This window comes from Mobula birostris, chromosome 2 (genome assembly GCF_030028105.1).
Source record: "Mobula birostris isolate sMobBir1 chromosome 2, sMobBir1.hap1, whole genome shotgun sequence".
Classification (NCBI taxonomy): domain Eukaryota; kingdom Metazoa; phylum Chordata; class Chondrichthyes; order Myliobatiformes; family Myliobatidae; genus Mobula; species Mobula birostris.
Window position 1 is genome coordinate 119,942,320 of NC_092371.1, and position 23,874 is coordinate 119,966,193.

The following is a 23,874-nucleotide window of genomic DNA, read 5'->3' on the forward strand; positions in this document are numbered from 1 at the left end:
ACACAAATGCTTTACCTCATTTTCTGCAATGTTTTTGCCCATAACATTGCCTCTTTGTTCTTAAACCATCTGTTAATGGGGAAAACTTCTCTCTTATCTTAATATCCAGAAATTCTTGTGCGTGCCTCATGTTTGCCTGTGCTGCGTCCCAGTTAAAGTGCATTGTGTCTCTGTACCACCAGTTCGTGTTCCTGTATACGAATTCAGAGTTTACGTCCTGTCTGGCTGACATAGTTCTTGTTGCAGTCTCCACAGGTGAACCCATACACCAAATTACTTTTGTCGGTTGTCTTTACTGGTACCTCGGTTCTTGAGACAAGCTTCCTTAAAGCCGCTGTTGGTTTGTGAGCGATTGTGATTCCGTGAAGTTTGAACTGTTGAGATCTCATTTCTGATACATTCTTGATATAGTGCAGGTCGTTCTGGAGCAAGCACTGCAGTGCCAGGGAAGAGGAGCACTTATTCAAAGTGCTCCAGAACAACGGTTACCCACAGAACTTCATCAGGAGATGCTTACTAAGGAGGGAAGATCGCACAGGCCTTCCTCAACACGCATTGAAACAGCTTGACTGCTCGAGCCTCACGGAATCACAATCACTCACAAACCAACAGCCATTTTTAGAAGCATGATTCTCTTCTGATAACTCCGTAAACTAACATTGGAATAGATGACATCTACAAACCTCTAAGGGCCAAAGAAACGGGAGCCAATAGAACTCAAAGGTCAAATGAAGGGTAGCCAAATGGGATCAAGGCAAGAGAATGGGGCTATAAACGCGAGCACTCCCAGTGGGAAACACCACCAATTGCCACTGAGGATGTCACCGTGACTGATGATGAAATGTCTGCAAGCTAATTGCCAAGATTGGAAAGCCCCACAGTATCAAACGCGTCAACCCGAGCTGCCAATAGTCACCACCATCCTAAAGAACAGTCCCAACTTCTCTAGTTTCATCTTGTAGCTAAAATGCCTCATCCTTGAAGCCATTCCGCCCCATCATTTCTGCATCTTCTCAAGGGCTCTGACATCCTTCCTAACACAGAGACTGGAACTGGGCACAAAACTCCAAAAGCAGTGGAGAAGGGAGGGGAAAAGTATTGCTGATTATGCCATCGATAGCTTTATTCCTAACAGCCCTGTAGCTGATAGAAGTATCAATAAAACGGTTTCCTTGCCTGTAAATTGCTAAGGAGACTGTATTCTTCTGTAATCTGTCTAACTGTTCAGAAAGCCATACATCTTAGGTTGTCCATTAGCATTTTCCCCAGAGGCAACCTTGCTTTGGTTATAAGCTTTTATTTTACCGAGTAGATCTAAATTCTGCACTATATATTTGCATAAAATTATTCTGAGTGTAAGCAATGACTCCTGGTTCAGATAAAAGTGCATCATTTTTTTAAAAAATGTATCGTCTGGCAACAGATGTTCCTGAGTCCTGCAAACCACAGGTGTCTCCCATCAATTTCTGGAGAGGTTGATTTCAATCAAAAGTGGAGATGTTTTTGTAACAGCATACTCTGCACATCTCTCTGAAAGTATTTTGTAAATGTTAAGATTCTTTGTAGAAAAATGGACACCAAAATGTATCTGGTACCATTGAACAAGAGAGAATTGTGACTTACTGAATGGTAGATCTGCTTGGATGTTAGCCAAAACCTGATGCTTTCTCATCCATCTCTGCTCATTGTTGTCACTTGTGGCTGGTCTTCCCTCTTTCACCCAAAATAAATTTCAGCTCATCCAAAATTCTGCTGCCCTTAAGCCTAATTTGCAAAAGTTGTATTCACTCACCATCACTGGGCACGCTCGTCCCCTTTCACAGCTGATGAACATCAAACAAGAAGAGATGTTGAATGTATGAAATAAAAACAAAATATGCAGGAACCACTCAGTAGGTCAGATAATATCTGAGGGGTTCCTTAAAGTTATCATAGCCTAGTGAGAAGGTCGTGGGGATAAGCTCCCACTACCTATTAAGTTCTCCCAGTAGCGTGCATCTCAGATATCTCTGACAACCAAGTCCAGCTCCTGGCTTTCACGTGCGGCTCAGCTACTAAGCCTGGTGGAACCGTTTTTACTGATGGGAGAAGGGACAAAGGTGGGTTACCTGTGATTTAAAACCAGTCGCTACAGGCAGATGGGGCTCATCAGTTCGTCCAGGAAAAGGAAAATTCTGATCTCAAACTCCCGCTGCCATGCGAGTATACTTACTCATGGGGAAGGCTTCAGGGGAAAACCCTGAGGGAAAAAGTCTGGAGCTGGAGTCCCTGAGGCAGTGCCATGTTGAGCTCAGCGCTGACTGGCACCAAACTGTGTCGGTCTCCGCCATACCTTTGGGCTCATCAGATGCTTGGAGAAGGGGAGCCTGTTACATGGGCAACAGCTTGCTCTCTGTATTGTACTGCCCAGGCCTGCGTATCTAGGCAGCCAGGATACAACGTCCATGGTCAACCCGACCAGTGGAGGCCTCTCTGATCTGCAGAGGGAGAGTTGATATCTCAGTTTGATGTTTAAATCTGTCCCTGGCTTCAAGCTCTTACTGCCTCTTTAACCTATAGTTAGTCAGTCTCTCGCTCTCTTCCCCTTTTAAACGGTGACAACATTCAGCCTTCCAGTCCTGCACCACTCCTCTGGCGAGAGATGGCTGACAAACAATATTCAGAGCCTATGTTGTTTCCTCCCTTGCTTCTTTTAAGAGCCTGGGATACATTTCATCTGGGCCTGTGGGCCTGATGATTACTTGACCCCTTCTATGTCCACTCTCTCTGTTTCTCATTTCTAAAACCTCATGTCAATTTTATACCTTGCTTCTCTTTCAGGGTGGCACAGTCTTTAGAGCAGCTCCCTCACTGTTCCAGGTTCGATCCTGACCTCAGTACTGCCTCTCTGATGTTTACATGTTATTCTGGAGACCATGTCGGTTTCATCAGGAAGTTCTGCTGTCCACTGCATTCCAGAGACATGCAGGTTTTACGTTAATTGGCCACTGTAACTTTCTCCTGGTCTGTAGGTGAGTGGTAGAACCCATAAGACCATAAGATGTAGGAGCAGAAGTAGTCCATTTGGCCCATTGAGTCTGCTCTGCTGTTTCATCATGGCTGATCCAATTTTCCTCTCAGCCCTAATCTCCTGCCTTCTCCCCATATCCCTTCATGCCCTGAACAATCAAGAATCTATCAACCTGTGCCTTAAATATACCTAAAGTCTTGGCCTCCACAGCTGCCTGTGGTGATGAATTTCACAGATTCACCACTCTCTGGCTAAAGAAATTCTTCCTCATCCCCATCCTAAAAGGGTGCCCCTCTATTTTGAAGCTGTGACCTCTGGTCTTTGACTCTCCCACTTCTTCTCCACATCCTCTCTATCAAAGTCTTTCATCATTTGATAGGTTTCAATGAAGTCACTCCTCATTCTTCTGAATTCTAGTGAATACAGGCCCAGAACCATCAAAAACACTTCCTACGATAAGCCATTCAATCCCGGAATCATTTGTGACCTTCCTTTGATCCCTCTCCAGTTTCAGTACATCCTTGCCCAAAACTGCTCACAATACTCCAAGTGAGGCCTCACCAGTGTTTTTTTTAAATCTCAACATTACATCCTTGCTTTTATATTCTAGTCCTCTTGAAATGAATGCTAACATTGCACTTGCCTTCCTCACTACAGACTCAACCTGCAAATTAACCTTTAGGGAATCCAGCACAAGGACTCCCAAGACCTTTTGCACCTCAATTTTTCTGTAATTTCTCTCCATTTAGAAAATAGTCAACCCTTTAATTTCTTCTACCAAAGCGCATACACTTCTCGACACTGTATCCTATCTGCCATTTCTTTGCCCATTTTCCTAATCTGTCTAAGTCCTTCTGTAGCCTCTCTACTTCTTCAAAACGACCTGCCCCTCCACCTAGTGTGGAGTGACATTTACAATTTTCCAGTCTTCTGGAACCATACCAGAATCTAGTGATTCTTGAAAGATCATTATTAATGCCTCCACAATCTTTTCAGCACCTCTTTCAGAACCCTTGGATGTACACCACCTGGTCCAGATGACTATCTACCTTCAGACCTTTCAGTTTCCCATGAACCTTCTCTCTACCCATGGGAATGTGGGAAAATAGAATGGGATGGGTGTAGGATTAGCACAAATAGGTGGTTGATGGTAGGTGCAGACTTGATGGGCTGAAAGGCCAGTCTCCATGTTGTCTGTTTCCATGGAGATGTACTGTACATCTTCCGCTTCCACACTCAGACAGCCGCTTTGGCCTCTGAAGAAACCTGCCCAAAATGGTGGCATGTCCAGTGGCAGTGGCCACTCCGGTTCCTATTAAAGGTGTAATTGTTCATCTTTTGTCTTTCTTGTGATCTTAAGACACTACTGGATATTAAGAACACCAAGTACTGGAAGTCTTAACTTATTTGTTTGGTTATTTATGGTAATATTAATTTATGAATTACGTGTACTGTGTTGTGTGCATTGGTCCAGAGGAACATTGTTTCCTTTGGTGGTACATATGTGTGCTGTTGAATGGCGATAAACCTGGACTTAAATCTGAACTTGAACCTACTGCTTTAGTTACTCTCTTCCCTTCATGGACTTGTACCACGCATTGACTTCACCTGCCAATGCTCTTTCATGCACCATCTTTTCCTCCCGCCCTCGGCACCTTACAGACTCCTGTACTTTCACAGAGTCGGAGAGTTGCATGCCACCGAGTAAGGCCCTTCAGCCCATCACGTTCATGCAAACCTTTCTCCCATTTGCTTACTTTAGGGCTATATCCTGCTTCGTCTTGCCTGTCTACGTGCATTATAATTGTAACAGATTCTGCCGTTTCCTGTGGCAGCGTGTTCCAGATATCAATCATTCTGTATTAAAAAGAAGGAACCCATCCAAACCCCCTTATAAGTCCATTCTCTCACCTTAAACCCATGCCCCTCCTGCTTCTCGTACACCCATTATGGTCTGTGCTGTCAGTCTTTCATGAGCTGTTTAGCTCAAGAAGGGAGGGAATGGAGGAGCGATGAGACGCAGTAAGGGTTACTCTCATCAGCACCAAAGGATGTTCATTATAATTGTGCAGCTGTCAGCTCTGGTTCATTGGGGGACACTCGATTCAAAAGTTAGTCCTCCCCATAGGTCTGTTGTCTCCAGTGCCTCCAACAGCACTGACGATGAGTTATCTTCAAACAATTAGTTTCAGCCACTTTAGGCTAGTTCATAATTTCACAGAAACTCAGGAGACTGCAGGAGCTGTAACCTGGAGTAAAACACATGCTACTGTACTGGAGGAACTTGGCAGGTCAGGCATCATCTGTGGAGGCAGAGCAATGGTAGACGCCCTGAAGCAGGGTCCTGGCCCGAACACTAACCATCCCTCTGCCTCCCCAGATGATGCTTGACCAGCTGGCTTCCTCCAGCAGGTTTATTTTTCTTTTGCTTCACAAACAGCTACTGGATCTTCAAGCGTTTGTGTGTTTACTGTATGAAACCCTCTGGTTTCCTTGGCTGTGTAAGTCCAGGGAAGACAACCTCCGGCCCCACCAAACTCGTGAGACTGAGGCGTGCTTGACCCCACCCCAGACCCCAGTTTGTGTGGATGCTGTGTCATTCGCTACCCCATTACAAATTAATGCCACAAAATAACAGACAGCACACTGCAGACAATTAAAGGAATTATATTTGTGAATCTTAACTGAAGGGTTAGTAAAGAATAACAAAAAGAAAAGGGCCCATTCTAATTAAACAGTCAAATGTGCACAAGTTGGATCTCAAAGTTTCTCCATAATCACCAATCCTCAATTGATCTTGCCCCTGGCTTCATCGAATCATGGACCCGCTCCGGGTCGAATCCTACAACCTCTTCTCTCCTGCGTCTTCCCTTTTCATCTCCTCTTGAACAAAAGCCCCAAGCCCAACCTTAGTGCCCCTCACCAGAGAAACCTCCGCTTAATTCGACCATCCTGGTTGGATGGCACACATTTCTCCTCATCTCTTATCTTGAACAATTATCCAAACAAGCTGAAACCAGTAAAGACTGCTCTGACAGAGCTGCTAAATGAAATACATACAGCATAACGGTGAAAATATGAACCAGGCCATTACATGTATGATTTGTAGTAAATGATAGACACCAGAGGTTCCTCGTTAATTGAGTGTTATGGTGTGAAGAATGTGAGCTCTGCTGAGACCTTGCTCTCTCTGTCTGTTTCAGTAATATCATGCCCTTCTCTGGAGGCACCCAGGCATGGCAAGAAGTTTGGCTCCAAGTATAGAACAGACCACGAAGTGCACTTTGTCTGCCAGCCCGGATATCAGCTGAGTGGCTCGAGTACGAGAGTGTGTCAGCCCAACGGTCGGTGGACAGGGCAGAGAGCTAACTGCACAGGTAACTCTCCTTGCCCTTTCACCGTAGGTTGGCACGGCGACCAAGATCTCCAGTCATTTGCGTAAAACGAGGAAACAGGAATCCAGAAACTAAAAATGAGACATTACTCTCAGCTTCTGGATCAAACGAGCCGCGGCAGTGATGAGTTATCCTGTCGGAGTGGGCGGCATTCTCTAAAATGTGATTGGTGGAGCAGTGGTGCTGGGCTGGGACCGACGGTAATGGTGGGCTGCTGATGATGTAGGGCTGGCTGACAGTGGTGGATGATTATTGCGTGAGGGTTATGGTAGTAGTAGGCTGGAATGGGGTGATGGTGCTAGGGTGAGGAAGATGGTGAGAGTCTTAGTGTTGGGCTGGAGAGATGGTGGAGGTGATGGTAATGGGGTCAGGAAGATTATGGGGGGCGTTAGTGGTGGGCTGATTGGGGTGATGGTGAGGAAGTGTTGGGGCTGGGGTGGATGGTGTGGGGGTGATTGAAGGGCATGGTGGGGTGGGGCAGGGCAGAGCAGGGATGATGGAGAAAGAAGTGGGGGGTGGGATGATGGTAGAGCTGGTTTGTTGGAGCGGTGATGGGGTATGTCTTGGATAATGGTGTTGGCGGTGGGGATTGACATTCAGAGGAGATGCTAATCTCTTCATTTCTAGTTGAATACATCTCCCAGTCCTCTAGGAATGAAGTGTGGTTTCCTGCTACCTCCCTCCCCCCGTGGTCAGTGAATTGTCCTTTCTAAAGACTCAACATATTTCACTTCAGTGGAGTTAGGAAGCGGGCTCTCACCGAAAGTGCTGTGCTTCAGGACAGGCTTTTTCCTCAGAAGGATGTCGAAGACATGACAGCTTTACTTCGAAGAAGAATAGATGAGTTCCTCTGAGGTCCGAGCTGATTATTTAGCGTGCAGGACCATTGTAAAGAACAAATGTTATTTCTCCAAAAGAAGATATTGGTATCCTCACTATCTTTATCCTGAAAGCCTCTCGTGTCGTTTGCAATGATCTACCTCCGCAACTATATTTGTGTTCCATCTAATTTTGCAACAAAAGCCAGCTTTCCATTTGCCTTAATTACTGCATCTGCTTACTACCTCCTGTGATAAATGTACAATTCCCCTGTACTGCAGCTTCCTGTAATTTCAGAATCAGAATCTGAACCAACATTCTGATTCTTTTTTCCCCACCAAAGTGAGTTAATCCACAGATTGTCTCCCATCTGCCAATATTTTTGCCCCTTCACTTAATTTATTTCTAACCGTTGCAGAAACTATTATCCTGCCTACCTTTGCATCAACGTTTTTCTGTACAACACACTTGGTTCCTTCATCACCAAGTCATTATTGTACATAGTTGAAATTCCAGATCTGATTCCTGTAGTATTCCATTAGTTCAACATTATTGTGTGCCCTGTCATATGATGTAGGCAATGTCAGTCTTCCATCTGTCCATGACCATGATTGTTCTTGGGAAACTTTTCTACAGAAGTGGTTTGCCATTGCCGCCTTCTGGGCAGTGTCTTTACAAGACAGTGACCCCAGCCATTATCAATACTCTTCAGAAATTGTCTGCCTGGCACCTGTGGTCACTGAACCAGGTCTTGTGGTATGCACCAGCTGCTGATATGACCATCCACCACCTACTCCCATGGCTGATTGAGGGGTGGGGGCGGTGGGGCTAAGCAGGTGCTACACCTTGCTCCAGGGTGACCTGCAGGCTTGCAGAGGGAAGGAGAACCTTACACCTCCTTTGATAGAGATGTATCTCCACCCTGCCACCCAATTCCATTAGTTACAGGTTGGAAACATGAAAGTGACTGAGTTAACCTGGCTCTGTGTCTTCTGTCAGAAAGACTATCCTCTATCAATGATGACACCAGAGACGGCAGATGCTAGAACCTGGAGCAACAGAACCTCTGCTGAGGATCTCAACGGGTGAAGCAGCATGTATGGGGCCTGGAGGGAGAATGTAATTCCTGATGCAGGGTTTTGACTGGTTGTCGACAGTTCCTTTCCTTCCACAGATTCTGCTCAACATGCTGAGCTCCCCCAGCAAATTGTTTGTTTCTCCTCTACTGATGAATTGTATCAGCACTCTTGTAAAGTTCCATCAGGCACCAGATTCTTGACATTGAAAATATACAATGTTAATCTTCCCCTCTCCTCTTCTCCCCACCGCACCGTCCCACCCCATTTGTTGTATCCTCAAAGAACATATAAATTACTTACTTACTGCCCATTATGCCACTGGCTTTTAGGGCAGCGAGAAGATCCTCCAGCTCTGTGGTGGTCCAGGACTTCCTTCATCATGTCAGTAGCTTTCTCTCGGTTTTCACTACTGTCGGGCATGCAAGTCCCAGGTGGAGACTTAGGGATACCATCACACTCAGCTGTAGAAGGGTTCTTCATTGCTGTTTCGGTAACAATTTTATTTTACCAGTCAGGGTTGTTAGCCCTGAGCTGAACCCTCAAACCTGGGGGTTCGCTCTTAGTCTGGCCTCTGCCCTTTCGCCTGTTTAGCATGGGTGACCCTACCTAGAGCCAAAGCATAAAGCCCTGACTCCGTACAGCATAGCTCTCTGGGTCATTGAGGCACACATACCTCTAAACCATGACAAGGTTCAGAATCAGAATCAGGTTTAATATCACTGGGTGATGTCATGAAATATGTTAACCTTGCAGCGGCAGTTCAATGTCCATTCAAGAATCAGACGGCAGAGGGGAAGAAGCTGTTTCTGAATCATTGAGTGTGTGCCTTCAGGCTTCTGTACCTCCTGTCTGACAGTAACAATGAGAAGAGGGCCTTGTGGGGGAGGTGGGGGGGCCTTAATAGTGGACGCTGCTTTTCTGAGGCATTGCTCCTTCAAGATTTCTTCAATACTACAGAGGCTAGCCTAGTGCCCATGATGGAGCTGACTAAGCTTACAACTCTCTGCGGCTTCTTTCGGTCCTGTGCAGTAGCCCCTCCATACCAGACAGTGATGCAGCCTGTCAGAATGCTCTCCACCGTACATCTGTGGAAAAAGAGATTGTGGTCCCCATTCAGGTCAGTTCAGGCTTTATTTTAATTATTTCTTCTACAAACTCTTAAATCTCTTTCATCTGTTCTCCCCCACCCCCCTCCCATTATACTTCAGCATCTATTCTTCCAACCTTTTTCTTCTTATCTCTGTCATCTATTAGCTCAATAAGTGTTCAGAAAGCCTGGCCTGGCACACTGAAAGCAGTGACTGAAAATGTAGATTCTGCCTGATTGACACTTAGAGTTTATTAGGAAAATAAAATAATTTTCCAGGTAGGCCATTTTTTTATAAATCTTATCAATCAAAAACAAAATAATTAACCTTAAACATACATTTTTTAAAAACCCTAGGTGACTCTACACCACATTAGAACAGAAACAATGAACGTAAGCATTCTATCCACTTTTTAGCATAAGATGTAATGAATGAGTTAATGTTGCCATTACTATATATTAATAATACTATATATTAAATGCTTGCTCATGAATATGCATGTGGTTAGTTCATGGAGTCAACTTCCTTTCTTTGATAGCTAAAGAGCAAACTGTGAATGGGAGCTCTTCTCTTGCATTGACCCCGTAAGTAAAACTGCAAATGAAGTTTAACAATAACCCCTAGATTTCTGAAGATTTGAATAATGAAGTTTTTCTGGTGTTGCTAGTCACAGAAAACCGCTCTGATCAAAGCTAGCTTAAAGATCACACGCTTAAAGTAAACCCGCTTTGCATTCCCCACGTGGGAACACCCGCTTGTCTCTCCTCAGTGTAACGATAAACGCATTCTTTCACATTCCAGACGGAGCTTCCCCATCAGGCAGCCTCCGCCATTGTGAGGCTACCTGCGCTCACTTGCAAAGCAAGCCAGCCACCAACCTTGATGGATTTCGGAAGTCACATTGGGCTAATGGCTTCAGACATTTCAGTCCAATAACTTCATGGTCTAACAGTCCGGAGCTATTCCAGGCATGCTATTGATGGCTTCTGCGCCTCGTCTGCAGGGGCGGAGTGACTGTGCGGATGCTGCACAGATGGTTGGCTTCAGAGAGCTCTGTGTAGCAGTTTGTGCAGGGTTCAGCTCATCTGTCTGAGTGTTACTGTGGAGCCCATTCTGTTGTGAACTAAATCCCTTGAGAAGCAGTAAAGGAGCTGCCATCTAAGATCACAGATGGACAGTTATCCCAAAAGAACTTTGAGAGGACTGGGTTAATCAGCCCCTTTAGGTGCTTGCTTCATTCAATTAGGTTAAGGCTGATCGTATTTGCTTAGCCACGACTACTCCTGTCCTCTAACATAACCGCATACAAGTCAACCTTTAACTTTTAATCTCTGGCTTTAACAGGGAAGAGAGTTCCAGGCAATGCCCTGCTTCTACTTGAAGTTACCCTGAAATATTTTTCTTTAAATCTTTTTGCATTGCCTGTTTCCTAATCCACTTTTTGGGGAAAGTAGTCTTGTTAGTTACCCCACTAAATCCATCTGCAGTCTCTTAGGTCATCCTCTTAGTCTTCTGAATTCAAAGAAATGCAGTGCTGGTCTATGGAACTTCATGACATTACCCTTCATACATTCTAGATATGGGTCATTTTGGTGCGTTTTTGCAATGTCCATTCTGAGCCCAATCTATTCTTTCTGTAGCTCATATCTAGTTGTACTCCAGCTTCAACATAACCAAAATGTTATACAAGTAAACAGTGGTGGCATAACCTGATGAATCAATATCAACACCCACTACCTTCCTTATGCTACTCTGCTGTGTAGAAATTCCTTCCTGATTCTTAAGGAAAAAGGGCAGTTTGATGGCAGCTGCCTGAATTGTTGAAGTGCACTTGCTCAGTAAACCAGACTTTGCTGCAAGGGTTCCTAACTCTTCTTTTTAATGCCCTGGATCCCTACCGTTAACTGAGGGGTCTGTGGACTCCTCCTTTCCTGTATACCCAGCACAAACAATCTCACATTTTGCAGAGGTTTCCTGAGAGGACCTCTGCCACTGTTCCTGGTAAATCTTTGGACCAGTTTATTACCCTCTCTTTCCCTCACTGTTTAAATGAAGCATTTGTATTTTACTTTGTGACTCAATAACCTGTTCCCAACCGAGCACTAAATCTCAGCTGCTACAGTTTCAATATCTTGGGTCTCACCATTCTCATTTAGTCCATTTAAAAACCACAGTATTAAAACTAAAGAGTGTGAAATATTTAAACATTACTAATAATTGTTTTGAAAATGTTTTCTAATAACTAAAATTATGTAAATGACTGCAAAAGTTAGACTGAAGCAAAATGCCTTGCAGAAATACAATCCTCATTCGCATCAAAGAGATCTCAGATCAGAATAAAAGCCGAGAATTTGAACGAGAGTCTGAATGGATTAAACCTAATTTCAGTCCCCTGAGTGGATCAGTGACCCTAGGACATTGCACGTGTCACGGCACGTGAGGAAGTGGCTGATTCACTGGGTGCATGGTGGCTCTGCAGGTAGCTCCAGAAACCCGGGTTTGCTTCTGAGGTAGGAGCTGCCTGCATGTTTGTCCCGTGACCATGCGGATTCCCCCATGTGCTCCGATTTCCTCCCACAGCCCAAAGTTGTGGAGGTTGGTCAATTGATCTACCAGCGTAGGTGTGGCAGAATAATCAGGGGGCACTAATGGGCTGGTGTACATTGCCCTAGTGTATGATAGTGGAAAAAGAATCAAAGGGGGAATGATGGAGCTGTGTGAAAGGGGTGAGGGGGAGTGACATCTCCTGATTATATGTTGGCATTTCTGCCCAGTTAGCATCTCGCCATCTGTACAGCTCCTGAACTTATTAGAGTCACTATATGAGTGTCTCGTTTTTTCTCTTCTCCTTAGAAAGAGGTTACCCACCTCGTACCACCTCCCTATTAAATCCCACCCCCTCACTTACTCTCATTCGTTCTCCTGCCACACATTTATGCCGGGGGGGAATTCATGGTGGCCAGTCTACCTGGAAATCTTTAGGATTAGGGGAGGAAACCAGGACACCCAGAAGAAGCCCACACAGACTCGGGGAGAACATGCAAAATCCACACAGACAGCAGGATTAGACTGGGTTGCTGGAGTTGAGGGAGCAGGGTTACTTGCCGAGCCACTGCGTTGATGGTGTTTATAAAGCCTCCTTTCCAAAAGCAGCAAAGGTCAACGAAGTTTGTCGACATGATAGGACTTGAATGAACAGAATTAAATTTATATTAGGAGAAATATTCATCACAATCTATCCCTTTACTTGGACTACTTCTAGACTGGTGGCTGATTAGCAATGTAGTGACAGTATCAGAATCAGATTTAATATCACCGGCATATATCGTGAAATTTGTTAACTTGGCAGCAGCAGTACAGTGCAGTACATGATAATAGAGGGAAAAGATCCCTCTGCAATTGGATATGGTGGTCAGCATTTCCCACTTGAGGTCTCTTCTGGGTTTCATTGTTCCTAATTGTGGCCTCTTGGACACGAGTCTTGAAGACATGTAAATCCCATCCACACACGATACAGTTGATTCTTAATGGGCTGATGCCAACCAGGAATGGAAGATAAGAGGAATTCTGCAGATGACTAAGATTCCTTAGTCCTGACGAAGGGTCTTGGCCTGAAACATCGACTGTACCTCTTCCTAGAGATGCTGCCTGGCCTGCTGTGTTCACCAGCAACTTTGAGGAATGGAAGATATGCTGACTTACCTTTGCCTAGAACTGTAAACGGAATGGACAGATTAATAATTTCTGCAGGGGAATGAAGTGTTGATGGTCTGATTCCAGTGCCACTGCCGTATTTACTTGCCATGTGGTAGGGCTGGTTTAATATGTATTACCATTTCAGACAAGCTGGTGCAGGACTGTGGTGTGACACAATCACCATCAGCACAGGTACAGCACCAGGAGGCATGCTTAGTCCCCTGCTAAGCACAGGTCCACTGCCATATTTGAATTTGTTTTTGACTCCACCGCCACTGGCCGAATGAAACGTGGTGACGAATCAGCACACAGGAGGGAGAATGAAAATTTGGGTGGGTGGTGCCACAACAACAACCTCACACTCGTCATCAGCAAACCCAGAGAGCTGATCAGCGACTCCAGGAGGAAGAAACCGGAGGTCCTTGATCAAATAAAATCCTTATTTGGGGATCGGCGGTGAAGAGGGTCAGTAGTTTTAAATTCCTTAGTATTTTCATATCAGAGGATCTGTCCTGGGCCAACATGTAGGTGCCATTACAAAGAAGGCATGAGAGTACCTCTACTTTTTTTTAGAATTTCCCATAGATTCGGCCCGTCACCAAAACTTTGGCAAACTTCTATAGATGTACAGTGCAGGGTAACCTAACTGGTTGCATCATGATGTGATATAGAAATGCCAATGCGCAGGAACAGAAAGTTGGAGTCAGGCAAAGCCTTCCCCACCATTGAGCGCGTTTACGTGGAGCGCTGCCACAAGAAAGGATCCATCATCAACGTTCTCCCTCCATCCAGGCTATGCTCTCTCTTCTTCCTGCTGTCATTGGACAGGAGCCACAGAAGCCTTGGGTCCCACGTCACCAGGTTCGGGAACAGTTATTACCCTACAGCATGAAGCTCCTACACCAGCATGGATAACACCACTCACCAAAACTCTGAACTAATTCCACAACGTACAGGCTCACTTCCAAGCACTCTACAACTCATGTTCTCTGTATTATTTATTGTTTGTTTGTATATTTTATCTTCTTTTGCACACTGCTTGTTTGTCTGTCCTTGCTTATCTATAGTTTTCATAAATTCTGGTGTAATTCCTGTGAATGCCTGCAAGAAAATGAATTTCAAGGTAGGATATGGTAACATATATGTACTTTGATGATAAACTTACTTTGACTTTGGCCTTAACCTTATGCCAATCTTAACTGGCTCTACTACAGCTTGTGCCAATGTGTTTCCCCGGCTCTGTACCCTTTCTCTATGGTTCTCTTTGCCTCTCTCCCTTTCTCTGCATCTTAAAGCTTGTTTTATTTCAGAGTCTTCCCACCTTTAATAAAAGGACATTGAACAGAAGCATTAAGCATTAACTCAGTCTCTCCTTTCACAGAGGCCGTCTGGTTTACTGATCGTTTCCAGATTCTCTTTTTATTTCAGATTTTCAGCATCTGCAGGACTTTGGCCTTGGATACAAAGGGGGCATTGTATCAAAACCTGATCCTGGTATAATGACGAGGTCCCAAAGCAGTACAGCATACTGTGTACTTGTGCACTTAACTGTTCTGGCTACAAACTCCAGGATCCTATTCAGAAACTTCATTAACACCTCACTGCAGGACTGATCTTGTACTCAGTCACTGAAGTGACAATTTTCATGATGACACTGTGAAACTGTTGACCCAACTGGTGTTTTGTATCAATGCGAAATTAAAAACTACAAGTGCAATGACGCAGATCCCTGCAGTGCAGTGTCATTTCGCTATACACTCAGTGATGGGCTCTCTGCTGTACAAGTGGAGGTGGCCACTATATTAGGTACACCTGTCGTTCTGCTTGTTAATACAAATATCTAATCAGCCAATCATGTGGCAGCAACAATGCATAAAAGCATCAAGGCATAGTCAAGCGGTTCAGTTGTTCAGACCAAACATCAGAATGGGGAAGAAATTTGATCTAAATGACTTTGACTGAAAGACCTACATGGAGAGGTCTTTCAGGAGAGGTGAGAGGTAGCCATGTTAGTCAACATTGGACATTTTCACTGGTGGAGTATTCTTCAAAATCATATTTTATGTTCGTTCAACCACAGCCTACAAAAAAACATGAACAATTAAAGGCAGCGGATTTGCAAACTTTGGGGAAAGAGCAAATGGAGTTAATTGTACAATGTTTTCAATGTCGCTGTCCAAATAATCTCCATGTGCTACACAGTTCTATGGTTCAGGAACATCTCTGGAACTCCATCTTTTATTCCAACCCAGAAATAGTTTTAAAAGTCTGAATGAATCCTCACCTGAGCAGTGGTTTCATCGTGTCTTTTCATCAGACTCTTGAGTGGAACTGTCATATACAAAAAAGATAAACTTTTAATTACTTGATCGCTCCATCTCCCTCATTGTGGCTCTTGCATTTGAGTTGTCTCCCTGCACCGCACTTTCCCTGTAATTGTAATACTTATTTTAGTACTATCTTAATGGACTTGGGTATGGATGATATGAAAACAAAAACTTTTCGTTGCATTTCAATTCACTTGTTCGTTCGTTATGTGTCATGTCATATGACATGGTCTTTCTGTGACCGTGATTGCTCTTGGCAAATTTTTCTACAGAAGTGGTTTGCTATTGCCTTCTTGGGCAATGTCTTTACAAGACAGGTGACCCCAGCCACATAACCAGCGCTTATGATATACACCATCCAGCACCTGCTCCCATAACTTCACATGACTGCATCTCAGTATTAAGGCAATTACCAACACTGTTTAGTTTCTCTTACAGAAATTAATGAGTGCACTAGCAACCCGTGCCAGAATGGAGGGACCTGTGTGGATGCTGTGAACCGCTACACATGTATCTGTCCAAGCCTCTGGACAGGGAGCCACTGCGAGTATCCAGTGCAGACAGGTTGGTCACATCTGGGCATCAACTGAATTTGGGGATATGAACACTGAAAGACTTGTTCCAGTAAAAGTAATGAAGGAAATATCAATGCTTTTCTCCAAAAATATCCAGCTGCCATGTCCTGAAAGGGATTTTACAAAGTCATACATTTTGAAACTTTGGCCCAATTGTTACATTTGTTTTAAAAAATAATGTGATAATTGTTGGTTATGGAGTTGCCACAATACGTAATATCACAGAAATGTTTTTTTGACCCAAGGAATCCATGCTGACGAAGGAATATTAATAGACTTTTCCCTGCTGAATTGCAAGCCGGCTATGTTTTTATTTATTTGTAATGGCTGTAATCTGGCCCAGACTCTTCTCTTTGAAGTAGAGTTTTGATCTTGCCTATGCACGCACATTCCACTGAGGGGATGTGGTCATGCTTTTAAATATTCAATAACATTTTAAATTGTTTTTAAGATATAGAGACACATATTAGAGAGCAGGAGAAGAAGACTGAGTGACAAGCTGTCAGCCAGGGCTCCCAAACTGGGATCCACAGACACCTTTCTTAATGGTATTGGTCCATGGCATAAAAAAGTTGGGAACCCCTGTTTTTAGCACTGCACCACTGTTTGAGATTATAGGTATAAATGTATGCTGCTTTACTGGGCAGCCAGGAGAGGTATGAATTACATACCAGCTCTGACACCAACATTTCTGCTACCAATAAATTCTTAGATAAATGTGTGGCTGAGAGCCTGGTGCAGGGGCCAGGGTTTCAGGTTCTTGCATCATGGGAATCTCTTCTGGGGGAGGTATGACCTGTACAAAAGGAACGGGTTGCACCTGAACAAGGGGGACCAATATTCTCGTGGGCAGGTTTGTTTGAGCTGTTGGGGAGGGTTTCAACTAATTTGGCAGGGGGATGGGAACTGGAGTGAAAGGACTCAGGATAGGATGGATGGTAAAAAAAAAAGCAAAGATAGCGTGCAGTCAGAATGTCGGGAAGTGCAGACCGGCAATAGGACAAAATTGCAGCCTGCAGGGTGAGTATCAGTGCATTAGGGATGCAGAATTGAAAAGGGTAGCAAATACAGTACTCAAAGAGTTATATCTCAATGCACCGAGTGTAAGAAATGAGGTGGATGATCTTGTTGTGCTTTTACAGATTGTCTGGTACGATGTTGAGGCCATCACTGATACACGGCTGAAGGATGGTTGTAGTTGGGAGCTTAATGTCCAAGGTTGTATTGGAGGGATAGGAAGGTAGGCAGATGGGGTGATGTGACTCTGCTGGTAAAGAATGGCAACAGATCAGTAGAAAAATGTGACATAGGATCAGAAATTGTGGGTTGCGTTAAGAAACTGCAAGGGTAAAAGGACCCTGATGGCAGTTATATACGGGCCTCCTAACAGTAGCTGCGATGGGGACTGCAGATTACAATGGAAATAGAAAAGGCGTGTCAAAAAGGAAAAGTCATGGGATATTTTAACATGCAAGTCGATTCGGAAAATCAAGTTGGTAATGGATCCCAAGAGAGTGAGTTTGTTGAATGCCTATGAGAAGGCTTTTTAGAGCAGTTTATCGTTGAGCCTACTAGGGAATCAGCTATACTGGATTGGGTGTTATGTAATCAACCAGAGGCAATTAAAGAGTTTAAGGGAAAAGAGCCCTTAGGAGACAGTGATCACAATATGGTTGAGGTCAACTTGAAATTTGATAGAGAGAAAGTCAAGTCTGATGTAACAGTATTTCAGTGGAGTAAAGGAAATTAGCAGCATGAGAGAGGAGTTGGCCAAAGTAAATTGGAAGGAGCTGCTGGCAGGGATGACAGCAGAGCAGCAATGGCATGAGTTTCTGGGAAAAATGAAGAAGATGCAGGACAGATGTATTCCAAAAATGAATGAATACTCAAATGGCAAAACAGTACAACCGTGACTGACAAGGAAAGTCAAAGCTAATGTACAGGCAAAGGAGAGGGCATACAATAAAGCAAAAATTGGCAGGAAGATAGAGGATTGGGAAGCTTTTAGAAACTTAACAGAAAGCAACTATAGGAATCATGAGGAGGGAAAAGATTAAATATGAAAGCAAACAATATCAAAGTCAATACAAAAAGCTTTCTCAAGTATATAAAAATAAAAGGGAGATGAGAGTGGATATAGGACCGCTTGAAAATGAGGCTGGAGCAATAATGGGGGACAAGGAGGTGGCAGATAAACTAAATTAGTATTTTGTATCAGTCTTCACTGTGGAAGACGCTATCAGTGTGCCAGGTGTTGAAGGGTTTGAGGGAAGAGAAGTGAGTGCAGTTACAATTACAAGGGAGAAGGTGCTCAAAAAGCTGGAAGACCTAAAGGTACATAAATCACCTGGACCAGGTGAACTGCACCCCAGGGTTCTGAAAGAGGTAGCAGTAGAGATCGTGGAGGCAATAGTAATGATCTTTCAAGAATCTGGCATGGTTTTGGAGAACTGGAAAATTGCAAATGTCACTCCACTGTTTAAGAAAGGAGGAAGGCAGCAAAAAGGAAATTATAGACCAGTTAGCCTGACCTCAGTAGTTGGGAAGAAGTTGGAGTCGATTGTTAAGGATGAGGTTATGGAGTAGCTGGTGACACAGGACAAGACAGAACAAAGTCAGCATGGTTTCCTTAAGGGAATCCTGCCTGACAAACCTATTGGAATTCTTTGAGGAGCTTACAAGAAGGGTAGATAAAGGGGGTGTAGTGGATGTTGTATATTTGGATTTTCAGAAGGCCCTTGACAAGGTGCCACACATGAGGCTACTTACCAAGTTAAGAGCCCATGGTATTACAGGAAAGTTACTGGCAATAAAATAATCCTTTTCTGGTTGGCTGCCAGTGACTAGTGGTTTTCCGCAGGGGTCGGGGTTGGGACCACTTCTTTTTATGCTGTATGTAAATGATTTAAATGATGAGCACCACTCCTTGATGTCTCAGACACTACGGAGGCTTGTACCCATGTTTGGTGGAGCACTGGGGAGTTGTAGTGGAACAGAGAGGCCCAGGATCACCAGTGTATAGTTTGTTGAAAGTAGTATCACAGGTAGTGAAAAAGATGTTTGGAGTGCTGGCCTCCACGAGTCAAGGTACTGAGTGAGAGTTGGGACGTTATGCTGAGGTTGCTTAAGCTGTTTTTTTTGTTTGAGGTCACACTTGGAGGAGTACGGTGCACAGTTTTGGTCACTCTGTTTTAGGAGGGAGATTGGTAAACTGGAAAGAGTGCAGAGATTTATGAGGATGTTGCTAGGATTAGAGGGTGCGAGTTGTAGGCAGATGACCAAGCTAAGCCATTATTCCTTGAGACATAGAAGTATGAAGTTAAGCTTGGAGAAATGTACATTAAGTCATGAGTGGCAGAGATAAAGTGAATGGTCAGTCTTTTCCCCAGGGTAGGGGAATACAGAACTGGTGGGGTTGGATAGTTTTAGGGTGAGAGGGGATATAATTGAAAGGGTCCTGAGGAGCAACATTTCCACACTGAGGATGTTGAAAGAAGAACTGCCAGAGGAGGTGTTTGAGGCCGGTGTAATGGCATCATTTAAGAAGGATGTGGATAGGTACATGGAGGGATGGGGCTTAGAGAGATGTGGACTGAATGCAGGAAATTAGGACTGGCAAGGCGGGCATCATGGTCCGCATGGACTGATTGGCCCGAGGGGCCTGTATCAATGCGGTCTTGCTCTTCGACTCTGACCAGCTGCACATCTTTGGGATGTGGGCGGAAACCCACATGGTCACAGGGAGAACGTGCAAACTCCACCAAGACAGCATTTGAGGTCTAGATTGAACCTATGTCTCTGATGCTCTGGTTATCACTGTAGTTCTCCCAAAAGTCAACTTTGGCTGCAATAAGGTGTCCAATACCAGAATTGAAATGCTGATGCACAATTTATAGATGGTGCACTGTCAAACTATCAAGAATGAGATGATGGATCTAAATCTATGTTGGAAACCAGTTGCCTTTATAAAAAAAGAATAATTTCTGAAGCCTTAAGAAAGAAAGTGAAAAGCATGCACAACCGGCAGGCATTGTTCCCTCAGAGCACCAGTGACCTGGGTTCAAACCCAGCTTCGGGTGCTGCCCATGAGGTGTTTGTGTGTTCTCCCTGTAATTGTGCCAGAGGTTTTGGGAATTCTCTTCCACATCCCAAAGGTGGTTCTGGTAGGTTAATTAGCTACATTTAGGCAAGCGAATGGCAATTTATGGACATGGAGTTGCAGCAGACAGCAGATACTGGAATTAGGAGTAGCACACAAAGGAGATGTAGGAACTCAGTGGGTCAGGCAGCATCTATGGAGGGAAATGGATAGTTGATGTTTCAGTTCAAGACCCTTCATCTGGACTGGGGAGAAAAGAGCGGGGACAGCAAGATGGAGGGAGCCCACCTGGTTTCAACTATCCCCTCCCAGCTAGCTTTCTTCCCCTCTTCCCACCTTTTTATTCTGGCATCTTCCCCCTTCCTTCTTAGACCTGAATAAGGGTCTCGGCCCGAAACATTGACTGTCTGTTCCTTTCTATCGATGCTGCCCGGCCTGCTGAGTCCCTCCAGTATTTTGTGTGTGTTGCTCTGGATTTCCAGCTTATGCAGACTTTCTCGTGTTTAGCATGGAGGGAAAGGTTGGACCAAGAGCTGGTGCCTGATGGGTGGATCCAGTCGAGGGGTGGGTGATAAGCAGATTAGGGAGAGATGGAGAGTGGGGATGATGTCAGAAGCTGGAGGGGGGCGATGGGTGGGATGAAGATGATGGAATCTGATAAAAGAGGAAGATAGAGCATAGAATAAAGGGAGGGAGGTGCAGAGGGTGAAGATAGTGGTGAGGCCAGATGAATCAGGTGGAGATTAAGAATGAAATTAGGAGAGCTAGAAGGGGCCATGTGGAGGCCTTGGCAGACAGGATTAAGGAAAACCCCAAGGCAAACGACAAGTATGTGAAGAGCAAGAGGATAAGACATGAGAGAATGAGACCAACCAAGTGTGACAATGGGAAAATGTGTATGGAACCGGAGGAGATAGCAGAGGTACTTAATGAATACTTTGCTTCAGTATTCACAATGGAAGAGGATCTTGGTGATTGTAGGGATGACTTGCAGCGGACTGCAAAGCTTGAGCATGTAGATATTAAGGAAGAGGATGTGCTGGAGCTTTTGGAAAGCATCAAGTTGGATAAATCACTGGGACCGGATGGGATGTACCCCAGGCTACTGTGGGAAGTGAAGGAGGAGATTGCTGAGCCTCTGGCAATGATCTTTGCATCATCAATGAGGATGGGAGAGGGTCTGGAGGATTGGAGGGTTGCGGATGTTGTTCCATTATTCAAGAAAGGGAGTAAGGATGGCCCAGGAAATTATGGACCAGTGAGTCTTACTTCAGTGGTTGGTAAATTGATGGAGAAGATCCTGAAAGGCAGGATTTATGAACATCTGAGAGAGGAATAGAAAAAGGGGGAACGGATAGAAGGGAAGCAGCTACTGGAAGTGTGAGAACTTGATGTTTCTAGCACTAATTAATCTGCTTTAATGTTATTGCTGGGAGGATACTGTTGGCACAGATTTGCCACAGAGAACTCTCCTTCTCTTTACTGAAGTAGTGTCATAAGTAGGTTACAAAAGAAAGATGTCACCAGTACTGCACTGAACTGAGACTGAGTCTGCGACTGATGGGCTACTGGATTGGCTGCAGTGATAACCGGCTTTGTGGCTGTGGATTCACCTTCATGAACTTCAGCTGCTTACTTGCTTTTGTTGTTTGCGCAATTCTTTTTCTGCACATTGGGTGTTTGACAGTTTTTTTTAATGGGTTCTATTGGGTTTCTATGTTTTGTGGCTGCCTGTAAGGAGACAAAGTATATAGTATACTTACTTTGACTTTTTCCCTTATCGCTGAGCTGAGTTATTAGCTTAAGTCACTAAAGTCAGACTAGAACTGACCAGCTCAGGAGTGAGAACGTCATAGAATCATGGAACCATAATTACAAACAACAAAGAAACCAGCACTTTGTTGAAACATCAAACACTAGAGGACACCTATTTAAGGTGAGAGTGGAAAAGATTAAAGGAGATGTGTAGGGGCATGTATTTTACCTGGAGGGTGGTAGGGCCCAGAATGGGCTACTGGGAGCATGTGCGAAGCAGGTGCAGTAGAGGTGTTTAAGAGACCATTAGATGTGCTCATAAATTTACATAGAATGGAGAGACCTGGATCAAGTACAGGCACAAGAAAATTAGATTAATTCAGCGTTGAGCACAGATGTTGTAGGCTGAAGGGCCTGCTCCTGTGCTGTTCGATGTTCCTGGAATCCATGATCAACCCCTTTACATTAATCCTAGATTAATCCAATTTTTTGTCCTCTCCACACCCTCATCAACTCCTCCCAGATTCTGTCATATTGGGAACCACTTGTGGAAATGTTCACGCGATTGGAAGAGGAAAAATCACCAGGCCTTAATATGAACCGTTCTCAGAGAACTCTGTGTTCCTCCAGCTCTGCCTCTTGCCCATCAGCACTCTCTTCACCTTACTCACAGTCATCCAAACCAATCTCAGGAATTCCCTCCCTAAAATCAACCATACTCTATCCTCCTTCATTCTCTATCCTCACTTTTAGGAGCCTATCCAAACGTTCCTTCTTTGGCTCTGTTGGCCATGTTTGATGGCCGTGTAAAGCACTGTAGAAGTTCTGCTATGTTAAGGGCTCAATGTAGGTCTTGTCATCCTAAATGAAATTAATTTTAGTTCTTTCACAGTCTCTTCCCTTCAAATTCTCGAAGGGACAATTCAAAGAGAAAGCCAAAAAAAATTATGCTCATAAAGCCTTAAAAATGGTAAATATTGTATGTTTCTCTTTTTTTTTCTCAACCGTGATTAATGTATCATAAGATGCTGGCTCTCTGCCCAACAACACCTCATTGCAACATGATTCTGATGGAGAACTAATGCACCATCCAAACAAAACAAATGTCAAACTGGGATATAAATAAAAGTGCATGGGTAGGGAGACTATTACACTTAGGTATAGCCTTTATAGTCAAGCCAACCTTATAATCGCAGTGGGAAAATTACTGGCAAGGTGTCTTTCCATCAGTTGCAGCCGCCTTCTGCTCATTGTGTTAGTCAAAACAGAGACTAATACAAGAATAAACTCTTTCTGATTTGTCATTTCTACCACCCTCCCCCCACCCATACCACAAAGATGCTGCTGCACCAGACTGGTCCTTCAGTCGCAAGCCCCGCTGTGCAAAGATCGAGAGGACCCAACACTGCACCTGTGATGCCGGCTTCCATATGAGTGGGACTAATGAAAATAATCTCTGCCAAGGTATGTGTAATTATTCATAACCACTGGAGACCCGCAATGACCTCAGCATTATTTTAAGCTAAAGCAAATTCCAAATTCCCATGAAGGGTCATTGACCCTGAAACATTCCCTCTGTTTCTCTTTCTGTCGATGCTGCCTGACCTGCTGAGTATTTTCTGGTGTTTTCTGTCTTTATTTGGAAATGTCATGCCCATCTTTTCCTCTTGAAAATAAAATCATCTTCTGCTATTGTTGGGTCAGAGACAATACCTTGGTTCAGTGGTTAAGTTCTGAATTAAGCCAAAGTGTTGAGGACCATCAATTCCAAGACCTGTCTGAAGCCCACTGAAGCAGCTGGGGAAATTAATTCATGTAATTTACCTAAACTGGGGAATAAAGCTGGCTCTGTTACTGTAAAGCTACTAAATTATTATTTAAAAAGAATAAAAAATGGATTGGATGTTCTAACATCCTTCTGGGAAAGAAATATGCCACCTATTCCTCGTCTGGTATGTATGTGACTCCACACTCATCAGTGAGGGTGACTTGTCAATGCCTCTCCAATATCAATAATTAGGGATGGATCAT

General features: G+C 44.2%; 1 protein-coding gene across 1 annotated transcript in view; it reads left to right on the forward strand.

The window, feature by feature from the left end:
* Window positions 1-23,874, forward strand: part of LOC140209146 (fibulin-7) — a 61,381-nt gene that overhangs the window by 17,343 nt on the left and 20,164 nt on the right. Inside the window, exons 3-5 of the mRNA XM_072277626.1 lie at window positions 6,214-6,387; window positions 15,853-15,978; window positions 23,182-23,307. Coding sequence (XP_072133727.1) covers window positions 6,214-6,387; window positions 15,853-15,978; window positions 23,182-23,307 — 426 coding nt within the window. The remainder of the gene's footprint in view (window positions 1-6,213; window positions 6,388-15,852; window positions 15,979-23,181; window positions 23,308-23,874) is intronic.